This window comes from Tympanuchus pallidicinctus, unplaced genomic scaffold, assembly GCF_026119805.1.
Source record: "Tympanuchus pallidicinctus isolate F22 unplaced genomic scaffold, pur_lepc_1.0 scaffold40, whole genome shotgun sequence".
Taxonomy (NCBI): domain Eukaryota; kingdom Metazoa; phylum Chordata; class Aves; order Galliformes; family Phasianidae; genus Tympanuchus; species Tympanuchus pallidicinctus.
The window spans coordinates 729614-745189 of record NW_026294759.1 but is presented as its reverse complement, the minus strand read 5'-3'; the positions used below and the strand labels follow the sequence as shown (position 1 = coordinate 745189).

The 15576-nt window shown below is 41.9% G+C and overlaps 1 protein-coding gene across 1 annotated transcript; it reads left to right on the top strand.

Annotated features, from left to right (window-relative positions):
• Positions 1 to 8773: 8773 nt before the first annotated feature.
• Positions 8774 to 14736, top strand: AICDA (activation induced cytidine deaminase). Its single transcript, XM_052701776.1, has 5 exons — positions 8774 to 8967; positions 10784 to 10931; positions 11384 to 11654; positions 11788 to 11903; positions 12197 to 14736. The coding sequence occupies exons 1-5, from the start codon at positions 8960 to 8962 to the stop codon at positions 12248 to 12250; spliced, it is 597 nt and encodes a 198-aa protein (XP_052557736.1). The 5' UTR covers positions 8774 to 8959; the 3' UTR covers positions 12251 to 14736.
• Positions 14737 to 15576: the final 840 nt, after the last annotated feature.

The window sequence follows — 15576 nt, the reverse complement described above, 5'->3', positions numbered from 1 at the left end:
CTCTATCCCCTAGAATCAAAGTTTCTTCCTGGCTAGCACTACTGAATCCTTATTTCACACTGTTATAATAAAAACAACCTCAGCCTGACTGACTATAAATGGAGCTCTCATCTGCACAGGCCTGACCCTGTGTGGAGTCAGGCTTTGACTCATGAGCTCTTTTGTATTTGCAGTGTATTTCTGTCAGCAGACCAAAGGGCTGAAGTACCACTTATGAAGAAAGTCTGAAGGAACTGGTCTTGTTTAGCTTGGAGAAGACTGAGGAGATCTCATTGCGTCCTTCCAGTACTTAAAGGGAGCTTATAAGCAGAAGGTAGACTGACTTTTTACACAGTCTAATAGTGATAGGACAAGGGGGGATGTCTTTAAATTGAAAGAGGGGAGATATAAGTTAGAAGGAAATTCTTTACTCAGAGGGTGGTGAGGCACTGGAGCAGGTTGCCCAGAGAAATTGTGGATGCCCCATCTTTGGAGGCATTCAAGGTCAGGTTGGACGGGGCTCTGAACCAGTGGGAGGCAACCCTGCCTGTGGCGGGGGGGTGGAACTGGATGATCATTAAAGTTCCCTTTCAACCTAAGCCATTCTATAATTCTATGATTTTGCTGTTCGTGTAAGTGATTTCCTTTTAATAGAAAGGTTCTCAATAATATAGAAGTTAAAATGCAAGCTGCATATACTTCTTGCAAATCTGTTACCATATATCAAACAAGTAATTGGCAAAAGTAATCCACAGAGCAAAGCTTGATTTAATGACTAAATGCTCTTTCAGACTGTCTTTTTGGATACTTCAACAAGATTCCACTTTCCATCCAAATACAATGTGTCACAAATCAGACACTAAGAAAGAGATAAACTATAAATATATTATTATTTATATAAGTAAATATCTGTATTAAATGTTTCTAAGTAAGAAGAAACACAAGAACTCACCCGCTGAAATGTAAGAATAAATGTACATTAAAGGTACAGATTTTTAAATGTGTCCTCACTGAGATCCCAATTAAGATCATTGATTAAACTATGTTAACAGCAAGCAGAGCTAACCAAAACTAATCAAATTGCTCAGAGCCTAGATCAGCTGACCTTGAAACAACTGGCAAGGATGGAGAATTCACAGCCCTCCTGGTACAACTGAGAATATTTTCCTGATCTTAAATCACAAATTCTTTTTTTTCAGCTGCTCTGTTGCTTCTGGTCATTTTGCTGTGAGAGAGATTCTTTCTCTCTCCTCAATAGTCATGACGAAGAGAATTGAAGGAAATAGCAAATAAAACATTATAATTCATACAAAGGCTGAGTTTTCTTTCAAATCAAGACAGTTTAATTATTATTAATAATTTTTTCCTCCGAGGGAACTTCATGAAAAAATGCAAAGCCTGACTAAAACGAATTAATCAGTTAAAGAATTTTGTGTCCCTGAAGCAAGACTCTGCTTGTGCTCAATGTAGCTCATTTTTCTCATGCACTGACTTCTTAACAAGGGTTACTTTTCATTTCTTGGCTTTGCATTTGACAGCCTCAATTTTCACTGTTTTGCCCTTAGATGGGATCTTTGCCCTTTTTGGTCTGTCAGCTTTCATATTCCCCAGTCTTTTGATTGCTTTCTTGGCCATCATGGCTGCCAGTTTCTTGGCTTTCCTTCTTTACAGTCACAGCCACTATGTGCCAATCAAGGGTCAGATTCTCTTTGGCATTCGCTGCTTTCTTGGCACCTTCTTTTTTATTTGTTTGTTTGTTTGTTGTTGATCTTGAGGAGCTAGAAGCACCATATCATCTGCTGCCCTTGTCCAGGCTACTGAGCCCCAGCTTGGCGATGTTGTTTCTGTATAATAATTAGACTTCAGTTCCCTTTTGGAGTCATGCGTTATCATTTGTTTGTGTTTCTTGTAGGCAGACATTACTCTCCTAATCAGCTCACCTAGAGACTGAGGGTCTGCAGGGTTTGGATCCTTCTGCTGTTTTCTCTGGTTTCTTAGCAGACACCTTAGAGGCTGAAGCAGCAGTGGCAAGTGCAGCAGCAACAGTTATTTTGAACATGAAAGCCAACAGTCTACCAACATGACTAAGGTTGTGGTTTCACACTGATACACATCAGCATGCTATATCTTGCAACTTGCAATGGGTGTGTTGTACCTACAAATCATTTCCATGCTCAAAGCATGAAACTTACTGCTTAGATTATTCCCTTGGAGCACTGAAGTCAGACTGACAGAAAATGTACCCACTGGAAAATGCTTACATCTCTCTGTGTCTCATGTCTGGTATTCAAAGTGGCACAGAGCAACTTAACAATTTGCCATTATTATGGTTTAATTCAATTACAAATTAAGCATGCTTTTTTCCAAGCCTAGTCTTACCTTCAGTTTTATTTTTGCTATGGAAGAAGGGTTCAAAATAATTTTTTATGCATGGTGCAGGGTGAATGTTGATCCTGTTGTTTCTCATCGTCTTTTCTTGAGCTCATCATCATCATTATTCCATTTCTCCTAGATACTTTGTCCTTCAGCTGGTATGTTTGTAACTTCTTTAGTTTGTGTTAGGAAGGGCAACTGAAATCCTCATAGTCTCTGCTGGCTCCTTTGCCACTTGTCTTCACTGAGAGCACTGCTAGGAGAATTACTTCAGGGTGGATTTTCGCCTCTCAAATCTGTGATCTTACTTTAGTCTTGTCAGTGATTTCCAAATTGAGGCTGGACGAACCTAGCTCCTTTAATGTAAATGTGCCTGTTCCCTACCCATCTCTGTACCTGCACAGAAAAGAAACCAGAGAGGAGTGGACACAATGGCCCTTTGTTAACAGCCAAGAAAAATTTATGAAACTGCAGGAAATTCTGAACACAGGACTGCAAGTCAAGAAACATGAAAGCTCTTTAGTGAGCTTCCAAGCACTTTTGTCACAGCCTTTCCCAGAAACAAAATTTACTGAAAAACAAAAGGAAAATAAAAATCAGGATTTACCACCCAGGTGCCAGGTGCAAGCTGTTTTTTCGGTGAATCACATGAGCTGCAGCAACTGCACAAACAGGAGCTAGTAAGAGACAACTATGGTCTCTTACTATGGGAAACCATAACCACAGTGAAGAGATGACTCTCATTGTGAAAAACTGCGGTGCAAAATTGAGTTTCTCTCTGTGATTAGCAGAAGATTGTAGAAATATGGAGCCAGTGACTTGCACTAAGGGAAATATGGGACTAGGAGCAGGACCTGGGGTGTCCAAACCAGGAGTTTGTGCTGCAGAATGGAGTAACACTGGAATGTCACCTGCAGTATCCTGTGCAAAAAGAGGATTTTCTCCAGGTCCAAACACTACAGAGTCAGAAGTCAAGTCAGATATGCAGGACATACCTGAGGCTGGAGCTGCATGCATTGCTATGGTGCAAGCAGCTCTGGTAGTTATTTCCCTAGGTCCATCTCCCAGCACTGGGAAGTTGCATTCTCCTCTGATTTGCAGATGGTGTGTCTTTCTTACTGTGTCAAACATTTACTGCTTAGTCTCTAGTTTTATTTTTTACCTGCATGTATGGTGCAGAAGATATTCAGTACCTCTTATACTCCTCAACCAATCTGGCTCCTTTCCTTCTACAAGTAGTGATCCCAGCAGGTGCCAGTCACTCTGGGTTAGCAGAGAGCTACAGGGAAGGAATGAGAGGCACTCATAGCATTGCAGTTGAAAAACATGCATTCAATTCAATATTTTTACCCTAATTTTGCTCATCCTCCAGGAAAAATGCAAACTCAATTGTGGAATAAAAAATAAACTATGACAAGCTTCCAGGTGAAGGTTTTGCAGTTTGAGCCTGCAAAGCCAAATTACTAGTGAAAGGCATAATAAAGTATGATCTTAACGCACACCCAGCCCTCAACCAGCCCTCAATTCTACATCAGTGGCATCATCTACAAGCATGCAGCATGCAGTAGTAGTGTACAAGGTGGAGGTCAAAGTTTCATAAGCTCACCCTCTCAGTAGCACTTCCACACATCCTTGAGTTCCACCTTCTCTCACTCCCACTTCCTTCTTGTGACTTCAGACCACTGTTCTTATGCCTCTGAGGCATTGCCTCACAGTGCTTCAGATTTTCATTCGCAACCTACCCCTACCCAACACACAATCCGCCCAGTCACATCCAAGTAGATTTCACATACATCCTAAGAGTTTCCCTATATCTCTGTGGTGCTGTACAATCCTCACCATGAAAGGCAGTGTTTTGCCATATCACTGTTGAAACATGTTTCCCAGTCATGATGTCAACATCACAGGAAGAGTTGGCAGACGTAGGGACAAGGCACATTGCCCCAGGGAACAAACAGCCTCCACATGTAATGCTAATTTTTTTCACACCTGGAACAGGAGCAATGGGAGTAGTCTTGGCAGAACTGTTTTACTTCTGTGCTGGATCTATCTTTCAAAATGGGACAATTAATCTTTGTGAAATAAACACAGAATACAGTGTAATGTACTTATAAAAAATAAGCACATCAACTTAGTTGCCTGTGTCTAGCTACAAAGAACTCTGCTTTTGCCCTGTTTGAGGCATCTGTGCAAGTCTGTGCCTATGGTGCATCAGCACTCTTCAAGAAGAGAAAGTTTTTTGCTTGAGAATTTCGCTTAAGGCAAGGGAAGCAGGTGGCTGCAGTTCTTATGCTCAGTGTAAGAAATAACCAACTGTTGACACTAGCGGTCGATTCAAAATATGATTTCTGAGCAAGAGGTGAATGGAAAAAGTATTTATATCAGTACACAACAGCACACAACTTCCTGTTGACTAAACAAGCAACTTCTACTCTGCTTTGGGTTTAGATCATTACTTTTAATTATTCACCACATTTTTGCTTTCTGATTTCTTCTCTTTTTGCTTTCTGGTGATGTTAACCTTCCTTCTCCTCTCCTACTCCACTCTTCAATTTGCTTTTAATTGCCTGATGTTCTCATTTTTCTGAGTATAAGATGCCTGAAGGGATGCTAGGGCATCACTATGTAATCATGATAAGGTGGACCAATGCCTTTTTCTAAATAATACTACAAACACACCAATAAAGGAAACTTTCTTAGCCTTCCCCATTAGCCTTGTTTAACTGACCTGAGCTTTAATCTGAACACAGATTGAATCATAATTTGTAAAACCCTTTCACTCTTTCACAACTAGTCCCTTCTCCAAATGATTTGACATTGAGCAGAAAGGAAAGAATAAGCATGGTCAAAATCTCTCCTCATGTATATTAGCTCCCATCCAGAAAGAAGTCCTACCAGATATTAAAATTTGGCAATTTGCAGCCAGAGAGGAAGATGGACTAGCAAATAAATCAGAGATCAGTGATCTTTCCATGTTTGTTTGCTAATCATGTTTTTAACCACATCATAGGTGCTAATGTGCAAGAAAGGTTGCATCTCCTGCCATAAGAACAGCATAGGAGCTGAGGATCCCTCTCAAGATTTAATCCTAGACTTGCTATGAGATACAAACAACACATCCACAGCTAGCTTTGACACCAACACATTCCTGCTCTGGGAATTAAAGCTGGAGGCAGAGAAGTGCTGCTACAGTTTTTGGGCATACACATTAAAAGTGAGAGGGAAGTGGCTGGATGGTCAAAATGAAGGGTATTAGGAAGCTTTCAACAGCAGTTAGACTTGCTAGCCTTGCCAAAGAGTGACATAACTCATCTGTTGGTTCATTTGTTCTTTCTTATTTCTGTGTAGAGTATCAAAGTTTATGGAAAATGACTAATGTTTTAAATCTTGAAGAATGCATTCCAATTGTTTGCAGAATCTGAGAAAGAATCTATTTCAACATTGAGAGTATTGGTGGACAAAGGGAAGGCAACCAATGTCATTTACCTGAACTTGAGCAAGGCCTTTGACATGGTCATCCACCACATCCTTATCTCCAAATTGGAGGGATGTGGATTTGATGAGTGGACCATGCAATGGATAAGGAATTGGTTGAAAGGCCACAGACAGAGGATGGTGATTAATGGTTCTATTCCAGGGAGAGGTCAGTAATGAGTGGCATCCCCCAGGAGTCTGTCTTGGGACTGGTGCTCTTTTAACAACTTTATCAATGACATCGAACGACAGAATTGAGTGCACCCTCAGCAAGTTTTCTGATGACACCAAGCTGAGTGGTGTGGTTGACACGGTGGAAGGAAGGGATGCCATTCAGAAGGACCTCAACAGACTCAAAAGGTTCAACACAACAAAGTGCAAGGTTTTGCACTTGGGCCAGAGGAATCCCAGGCATTTATACAGACCAGAAGGAGCAGCCCTTGGGAGAAGGACCTGGGAGTCCTGGTGGATAAAAAACATGAGCCAGCAGTGTGCTCTTGCAGCTTGGAAGCAAATGGAAGCATCCTGGGCTCCATCAGAAGAGAGGTGGCCAGCAGGGACAGGGAGGTGATTGTCCTTCTCTACTCTGCCCTTATGAGGCCCCATCTGGAGTACTGAGTCCAGGTCTGGAGCCCCCAGTACAAGAAAGACAGGGAGCTGTTGGAGAGGGCCCAGAGGAGAGCCAAAAACGTGACCAGAGGGCTGGAGAACCTCCCCTACAAAGACAGGCTGAGGGAGCTGGGCTTGTTCAGCCTGGAGAAGGCTGCAGGATAACCTAATTGCAGCCTTCCAGTACCTAAAGGGAGCCTACAAACAGGAGGGGAGCCAACTCTTTACAAGGGTAGATAACAGCAGGACAAGGGGAAACAGTTTTAAGTTGAAGGAAGGAAGATTCAGGTTGGATGTCGGGGGGAAGTTCTTTACTAGTGAGATGAGATGAGATGCTGGAAGAAGCTGCCCAGAGAGGTTGTGTATGGCCCATTCCTAAAAGTGTTCAAGGTCAGGTTGGATGGGGCCCTGGGCAGCCTGGTTTAGTATTAAATGTGGAGGTTGGTGGACCTATGAGATAGGTGGCAGGGGGATTGGAGATACATGATCCTTGAGGTTCCAACCCAGGCCATTCTGTGATTTTATGAGAATCGACACGTAGATCTCACAAATTTCACTTATTGATATGATCTAGCTGACTATTAATATTTTCTCTTTTACTCCTTCTAAAGTGAATAAAAATCTACAAAATTTTCTATAAATGTTTGGATCTAAAAATTAGGAACCAAAACAAGAATGAAGCCAAATCCACCTTAATTTATCTGATGAAACATAGACAGTCGACCTTAAGAAGAACATTTCCAAGGGTGTGTTGTTGTTTTTTACTTTTTTTGTGTAATAGACATTCTCTTTGTGTTACCAAAAGAAAAAAATAGTATGAAGGCAGGATAAAATGATTCTAGGACTAACCTGGGATATTTGTCATACGGTTCTGCTAGAGCAAAGGCTGAAAGGGAGCAGCTGTTTTATTAGCAGGGAAGTCCTCTATTAGTCTGTTATGTAGAACAGGGATTAATAGGAGATGCAGACTCTTCTGTCTTTGGTCAACACTAAAAGCCAGATCTCCAAAGAGCATAATTGCCACAACCCTTGGCAATGAAGCTGCTAAACTGTGTGTCTTTTGAGTATGACCACTAATACTGTGGAACTAGGAATACATTTCCCCATGGTGTAGGAAAGTCCAGTCCTGAATTTCCAGGAGCTCTCCTTTTCTTGAGGTATGCATTACTGGCCACTTTTAAAGTACTGGGCTAGAGTAGTCTGTTCTGGTCTGCCAACTCATGTTTTTGCATATACTGGCTTCGTGCGGTACTAGCAGCAAGCTGAAAGCCGGTAAAATTAATAAAGAAAGTAAATCAAGCAGAGAAAAAAAATGAAGAACTACCCTAGCATGAGGTAAACAAAAGGGCTGTAGTGCTCACAGTCACCCCAGCTTGAGGAAGTAATGGAGCAGGATAGCCCCTACCTGAAATGGAGCACGATAGCCCCTATCTGCCTCCTCAGCACCCATGCCTGTCTGGAGGTTCTCCTTGGCTGTCCCTCAGCCTTGCAGAGGGGATGGTCACCTTGGCAGTGCTGCAGTGGAGCAGAGCCTGAGAAGTAGAAAACTGTTAGCAAAGTGAGAGTGCACATAGTGAGAGCAAGCCTCAGCACACCTGCATGTAACCACAGGCCTGATGAGTGAAGGCAATGCTGCCGTGAGACATCCAGAGGAGGGATTCTGCACCCCATCCCAAGCTTGCTGGTTCCAGTAATGTTTCCAGCAGTGTGTGCTCAGCAGGTTTTAGGCCTCAGTCATGCTCAGTGGGTTTTTTACATACAGTTTTGTGATTTGGGTTAGTGCCTCTCCTTTCATGTTGACACGGCCCAGAATGCATAGCAGTCAAGTGTCAAACAGGGGTGACATGCCCAATTTCTGCACATCATCCCTATGCCTTTTCCATGAGCTATGTAGGTCTATTCTCACTCCTCTTCAGTTTTGGTGCTGCCATATGCTCCCAAGAAGCTGCCAAACCTTTCTGGAAGAAATGGAGGAGACAACAATTTGGTGCTCCCTGAGCTTTTTCCACCTGGATTCACAGTGCACTCTCACAGGCCACCCCTGTTGCTTCCTTGGCAGGGAAGTTCAGCATCACCATCATCACTGCACAGCTGTATGAGCAGAGGCCCAGAGGGGTAGTGTGGTTTTGCACTGTCAGTGGTACACAGCTCCCAGGCCCCCCCCTAACCAGTAGACGATGCTTCCTGCCTCGTCATGTTATTGATATTAATTCAGAATAATTTTGCAGACTGGAAGGGCCCAATGGCAAGTGCAATGAGGACAGGCAGCCAATGAGTACAGAGCATCTTTCAGAACTAGAGTCCCTTCACATTTTAACCCTTTGCTCTTTGGCTCATACAGCTCCAGGGCCCCTTCTAACTCCTCCCCTAGCCGTGTGTCTGAAACCCATCAAGAGTAGATAGGGGTGGATGGGGAAGGGAAGGACAGAGCATTCCACATTTCTGTGCACCAGAGGGTTGAACAGTCAGAGCTTGTGAGGCAGCTTCTGTGCAACCCAGTCATCTGAGAGAGAACCCAGCTGACATGGACAGGTAAAATGAATGCCTCCAATTTCTTGCCGATAGAAGAAATTAGGTTTCTAATTAAATTTCTGTCCACTTGGTGCTTACTGTCCATTTCCCTTTCTCCATATGACTCAGTGATCTAAATCCAACCCTGTTCTACTCTTACACCTTGCAGCTCTCTGTCTCCATCACTCCTTTTCTGTTTGACTGTAAACTAACCTGCACCCTTTTCCATTCTTGTCATTTCTTTCTTGTGACTATTCTCTGTTCCCTTTCATTCTCTTTCTTTTCTAGAAACAAACAAACAAATATATATATGTATATGTATATATACATATATAATAGAAAGGTGTACATTTAGATGCTGCTTAAGCATTTTGATCTCTGCTCAGTCTTCTGTCTCTCTATCTATTCTCCCTCTTGCACCAGGCTTCAATCTTATTCTGTTTCTGCTGCTCTCACCTTGTGCTTTCAAGCACAGACTGTTCCAGCACTGCATTTTTCTACTTACTCTTAAATTACTCTGCATAACTGTATATCATTCACACACTCAGGGGCTTCCGCTCTGATTTCAGGATTTCATCATGAATCTTTATTTGAGGAGAAGATCCCCGTTCAGTGCTTGTGTATGATCACAGCTTCTGTGTCTTTGCTGCTTTCTCTTGAACTATGCAATGTGCTCCTATGCTACAGGAGTTGCATATGTAGCCATCACATCATACTTAGCTGCAGATCTTCTCAGTTGCCTCCCATGACATCTTTTCATTCACTTTTGTTCTCATACTGGTCATTATTCCTAGTAAAAATCCCCAGCAATGGTCAGTTCTGCAGAGCAGAGAAATCAGGAATTGATGTTAACAAATATTTCTAAATGTACAAGATGCTCCTTGTGACTCAAAATTGTCTTATATAGTCTTCACTTTGTCCTGACATGAAAGGGCCCAAATGTTCTTTTCTTGTTATTGTTATTTCTCCTTCTTCACTTGTTTTTGCAACTCCATGCTGCTCTGCAGGAGTAAGACCTTTGAAAAGAAAAAAAAAAATGGGAATATGGAAGGAAAGGGATTGCCAGAAGGAAATAAGAAACATTCTGAAAGCAAATATCTATATGAAAACTTTACTGGTGTTTTGCTTTTGTTATATAGCCCAGGTAAGAGCTTTGCAATTCTCTGGTCTACCATATCCACTTATTTACCATGTGATTGTCTGGGTTGTCCTCCCTAAACCATCTGACGATCTGCCACACATAGAAGGGGAGTGGGAAATACATAAAGAGTGTTTATATAAGAAATTCTCCTTGCCTAAACTCTCATATTTAAATCAGGAAATTCACAGCAAATACAAATTCCCATTTCCCACACCTCACCGGAGACCCCCAGAAAACTCAGCTTCACATCTCTTACACTGACTCCAGCTCCCTGCTGAACACCAGCTTACCAGACAGAAAAGTTGACAAAGGACATTATTATTTTTAACACATTCACTTTCATTTTGCATTGCTGTGAGAGAAGTGAATAGCTTACCACGGTGAACATGGCAGTCCTCAGATGTACGTTCGCATTACATTGAGACTGTTGAATAAGGCTGTTGGATTAATCACTACTAATTCACTTACTGTTCCCACTCACAAGGTCACCTCCTTATTTCCTTCATCCCCCACAGTCACATCTACACCCTCACCCCAAAATAGTTCATGCAAATTACTGATGTTTTTATTTCACAATGGAAGGTCTGAACTTGATGGAGATATTTTTGCTGCTGAGCCCTCAACATAGGTCTGACCAACTTCACAGCTATGACTTCAGGATGAGGATAATATGCATTCTCTTGTCTTCTCCTTCAGCCTCTTGATGAAGAGGAAGCTCTTCCTCTACAATTTCAAGAACCTGCGCTGGGCCAAAGGCCGTCGTGAAACCTACCTCTGTTATGTTGTGAAGCGCCGTGACAGTGCTACATCGTGCTCCCTGGACTTTGGATACCTGCGTAACAAGGTATGAGGTACACGTTGGCATCCTATTCTCATATCCATGTTAAGCTTGATGCTGCTCTGGAGCAGCAGGGAAGAACTGCAAGCAGCAACATCTCCTCTGGCATATGCATCCACAAGAACGGATACTAAGCTGGTATACAACATTTGTGGGATGCAGTCTCCAGGTAGATCTGTATTTGTGCTACGCACAAATATGTTACTAGCAAGACATCCATATAGTCCCTGCTGCTTTAACGATGCCTTGATTTTTCTACCTTGCTCCCACACATTCCTCTTCTAGTCATCATTTATATATCATTGTGCCATCTTCTTCTGTGCATTGACCCTAAGATCTCTCTTTCACCTTGTTCATTCTCCTCTCACACATCACTCAGCTCAAACCTCCCTCCTTCCTCCCCTTACAGCCTACTTCGTTCTTGTCTCATGCTTTGCCCCTCTTCCTCTTTCATGAAGATGGGTTGCCATGTGGAGGTTCTCTTCCTACGCTACATCTCAGCTTGGGACTTGGACCCAGGCCGCTGCTACCGCATCACATGGTTCACCTCCTGGAGCCCCTGTTATGACTGCGCCCGACATGTGGCTGACTTCCTTCGTGCCTACCCAAATTTGACCCTGCGCATTTTCACTGCCCGCCTTTACTTCTGTGAGGATCGCAAAGCGGAGCCTGAGGGGCTGAGACGCCTGCACCGGGCTGGGGCCCAAATCGCCATCATGACATTCAAAGGTAAAATGGGCAGGGGAGAAATAACTGAGAGCTATGTCAGGATATGGTGTGATGATTTAGTGAGCCTAGAAGAGATTAGTGTCCTCTTTGGAGCAATCTTGAGCATGCTTTAATGCCCGTGTGCCTTGCACAGATTTCTTCTATTGCTGGAACACATTTGTGGAGAACAGGGAAAAGACATTCAAAGCCTGGGAAGGGCTGCATGAAAACTCTGTCCATCTGTCCAGGAAACTTCGACGGATCCTTCTGGTAAGGACTAATTTTTCCACTCCTTCCAGTGCCTCTTTTCCTCAGCTTCTTCCTCTCTTCCTTGCAAAAGTGCTCTGCTTTTACTACTCATTTCTGCTATCCATCATTTCATTCTCTCCTGTGTCATCACCTTTCATGCTACTTATGCCTCTTTCTCCTAACTTTGTTCATATTCCCACACCTCATTCTCTTCTACCTCTCTTCACATTTCATGCCATTCTTTTGTCCTTCCCCATCTTTATAGACTCCTGCTTACTTGATAAATGACCAATCGCTTATATTTTGTTCTGCAGCCACTGTATGAAGTAGATGATTTACGAGATGCCTTTAAAACTCTGGGACTTTGAAGTGGAAGTCATCAGCAATGAGAAGACTTCACAAGCATTTGTTCTTTGATATTCAGTTCTCTCCCTCACAGTGTATCTTTGTCTTCTTCCCTCTTTACATCTCTCTTTCTTCCAGCCCTATGTCCAAACATAAGACCTTTCATACTTTTCTGTCCTAACAGCGAGATTGAAAAGCTCTCATGAGAGTAATGAACTGAGTTCTGAGCACCTCATTTGAAACCAGCAAATCTTCTAAGTGGTTTGTGTGCAGATCTAGGCCTTTTTGCCCAGAATGAAGGGAGCTTGAATAGCTGTGGGTCCAGATTTTGTTCCCTATGACAGGTTGAGACAATAAAAGCATAAAATGAAAGCAAAAGATTTTCCGTCCAACACTTTCAAGTGTGAGCTGCAGAAATACGAGCTACTACATTGAGAGCAGTGGCAGCTCCACATCAGTGCTGATCATTGTACAGACCTCTCACCCAACCAAGAAAGGAGCCTCCAAAGCATTTCACTATGGCAGTGTTTTTCCAGCATATATCTACCAGAATACACACTTCATTTCTAATCTGTATCATCCCTCAGATTTATAGGTTGAGACTGTAGCATTTTAGATGGTTTCTTGGCATCCACATCAGGCACCATCTGTTTCATGACACTGCAAGGAAGAGCAGTGCAAGTCTCACTAACAGAGTACTTCCCAGTCACAGAGCATTTCTTCCTAGATCAGACCTGCAATATGCTTCATCCCTAGGCAATTGTCCTCTGCTGGAGGCATCCTGCTTGTTCCAGTTTTACTTGGAATTATGTGAGTTCTTTTGAGTATGGCTTATATGACAGAAGGCTTTGGCCTGTGTACTGTATTTAAAAGCTTGGCAATTTTGAAAGGTTACAGATTTGCTCTCTGAGTTAATTTGGTTACTCAAAACTAACAGTTTTATAGTTTCTTACCTATTTGACAGAACCCATTTTCACAGGAGGTTTGGACTATATGATCTCCAGAGGCCACTACCAACCCATACAATTCTGAGATTCTTGAAATGCCAAGTTAGAAAGCAGCTGGAAATGATTGCTATAATTGTTTCTCTGTCATTATCCACAAGCAGGGAATGAAATTGTGATTTTTGAGATACACTCCTCTGTCTTTAAGAGCTTTTTGTTGACTATAATACATCTAGATATGGCTAGCTGGTGATTAGAATGAACTGACCAGAAAAAAACAACCACCATGAGTGAAGCTGCACAGCTCATAGATGTCTTCTGCAGGGACAAAACCAAAAGATCTTCCTTCCTGATGTTGACTGTGTTTTCCTTAAGGGACCCAATTAGTATCTGGTTCTGTGGACAGTCTTTACTAAGTTGAAAATATTGGTTCACAGTTCACACCAACTCCCTGGATTGCAGATGGACTATCCTCTTCAGTTTAACTTCTTCAGGCTTTCCCAGGGCTAACAGTGTGTCTCATACTCTGAAGGTGCTCTGTCTTTTCCTTCGTGATTGCTGTGAGTTCTCTGCTCCATCCTGTTCTTCTTTCTGAGCATGGCCAATGTTCCTATGCTGCTCCTAACATCTCCTATAGTGATGGGCCAGCAGCAAGACAGTGCACAGTGCACTCTTCACCCACAGTGCCTCTTGCTCTATCAGAGCTGGGTGCAACACAAGCTTCCTACAACTTCTGACTTCCGATGAGCTCTCATTTTGAGGAATTTGGACCAAGAACAGCAGTGAGAGATCTTTGTGAAGCATTAATTTGCAGATGTGGTGCTATTTTTTGGATAGCATATTATTTATATTTAAAAAGTCTTGCAAAAGAGCACTTTTTTTTTGTCATTGTTTTTGTAACAATTCAAGAGAAAAGTAAAAATCAACACAGAATACTGGCATGTAATCTATCCTGTTTGATTTCTACAGAGAGAAACTGGCACTATCCTGTTAGACTGTCTTTACGCTTTTTTCCTTTTCATGTTGATCTGTTGACAGTATCACCCAGAAAATCAAGGTTGGTAAAGTCTTCAGGCCATAGCTGACTTGGAAATATTACCAAAAATCAGTCATGTAAATATTGTAAATATTAAAGTTGCGCAAGATGCTTCATCTGTTGATTACTAGCTCCTCCAAATTTATGACTCCTAATTGACCAAACTGGACACAGAAGTGTTGAATCAACACATAATGCGAAACAAGAGGTGTAGAAGAAGTCAAAAAAGGATCTCTGTCTTCCATCTTCTGGTTTGACCTATCCAACACCAATGTCCTTCAGAATAAAGTTGCTGGACAACAATTAGAAAAAGTAGCATTTTCTAATAATGCAGTTGAGATACTATTTTTTACTGAACTTCTATCAAACAAACATTGACTCAAATATATGTATTGAAACATGAAAATTGGTGTTGTTACACAATAGGAGAATAAATATAATGAGTAAATGCAAAGAAACATGTACTACATTCCAAGCTGATTCTTCTGAACCTAAAGCAGATTAAATGGAGTGTTGATTTTTCAGCTGATTTATGTGATTTATTTACAGGAATTTAACTCTCCTGCTATGAAGATTTTTTGAAGATTTTTATTCTGTTCTTACATACTAGTTCTTATTACTTGCTACAAAGCATTACTTGAACTGGCATGATAAATTTTTTCAACCTTGAATGAATTAGATGTGTCTGCCAAGATAACTCCCAGGACAATGGCTACAACGTAGTAACATTACTTCTTCAGCCTAATAATTTTTCACTTGTCTTTTGACTGTGTATATAGGGAACATATAACTACTTTTAGCACATTGGTTATCACTTATAGCACATCCCCTGTGGAAATAGTGAATATGCTATTCTGGGTCTCTCTCTCCTTGGCATGTCCCTGGGAAAAATCCTTGGAGTGAAGAGAGTTTTCTTCCAGTCTCATTGCCTGAGCTGTGGGAAACAGGAGCCATGCTTGAGATTTCTGGAAGGAATTTTCCTTCAGGAGGTTGGACAACACACAGAAAAAGGACCTGTGGTGCTAGCTGAAAGTCTAGTCTCACTTGTTCCAACATCTCTTGACTTGCAGAGATGCACAAGGCATAGACTGAATCCAAATAACTGTACACTGATGCCGCTAACCATGTTTTTTGTGACAGTATCCATCTCTGCATTCTTGTTACTCTCATCATAACTATAATTACCATTAACAACAAAAAGATTTATCAGCAAATCTGGAAAATAATTGAGTTCTCAATAGGTCTGCCGTTTAGAAAACTCCACTGGGTGTCCAAAGTTTTGGATGCTTTTTCCACGCTTTATGAAGCCGAGGATACTCACACACTGGGGATAGCTCCAGCATCTTCACTGAACGTGAGCCTGTATTTC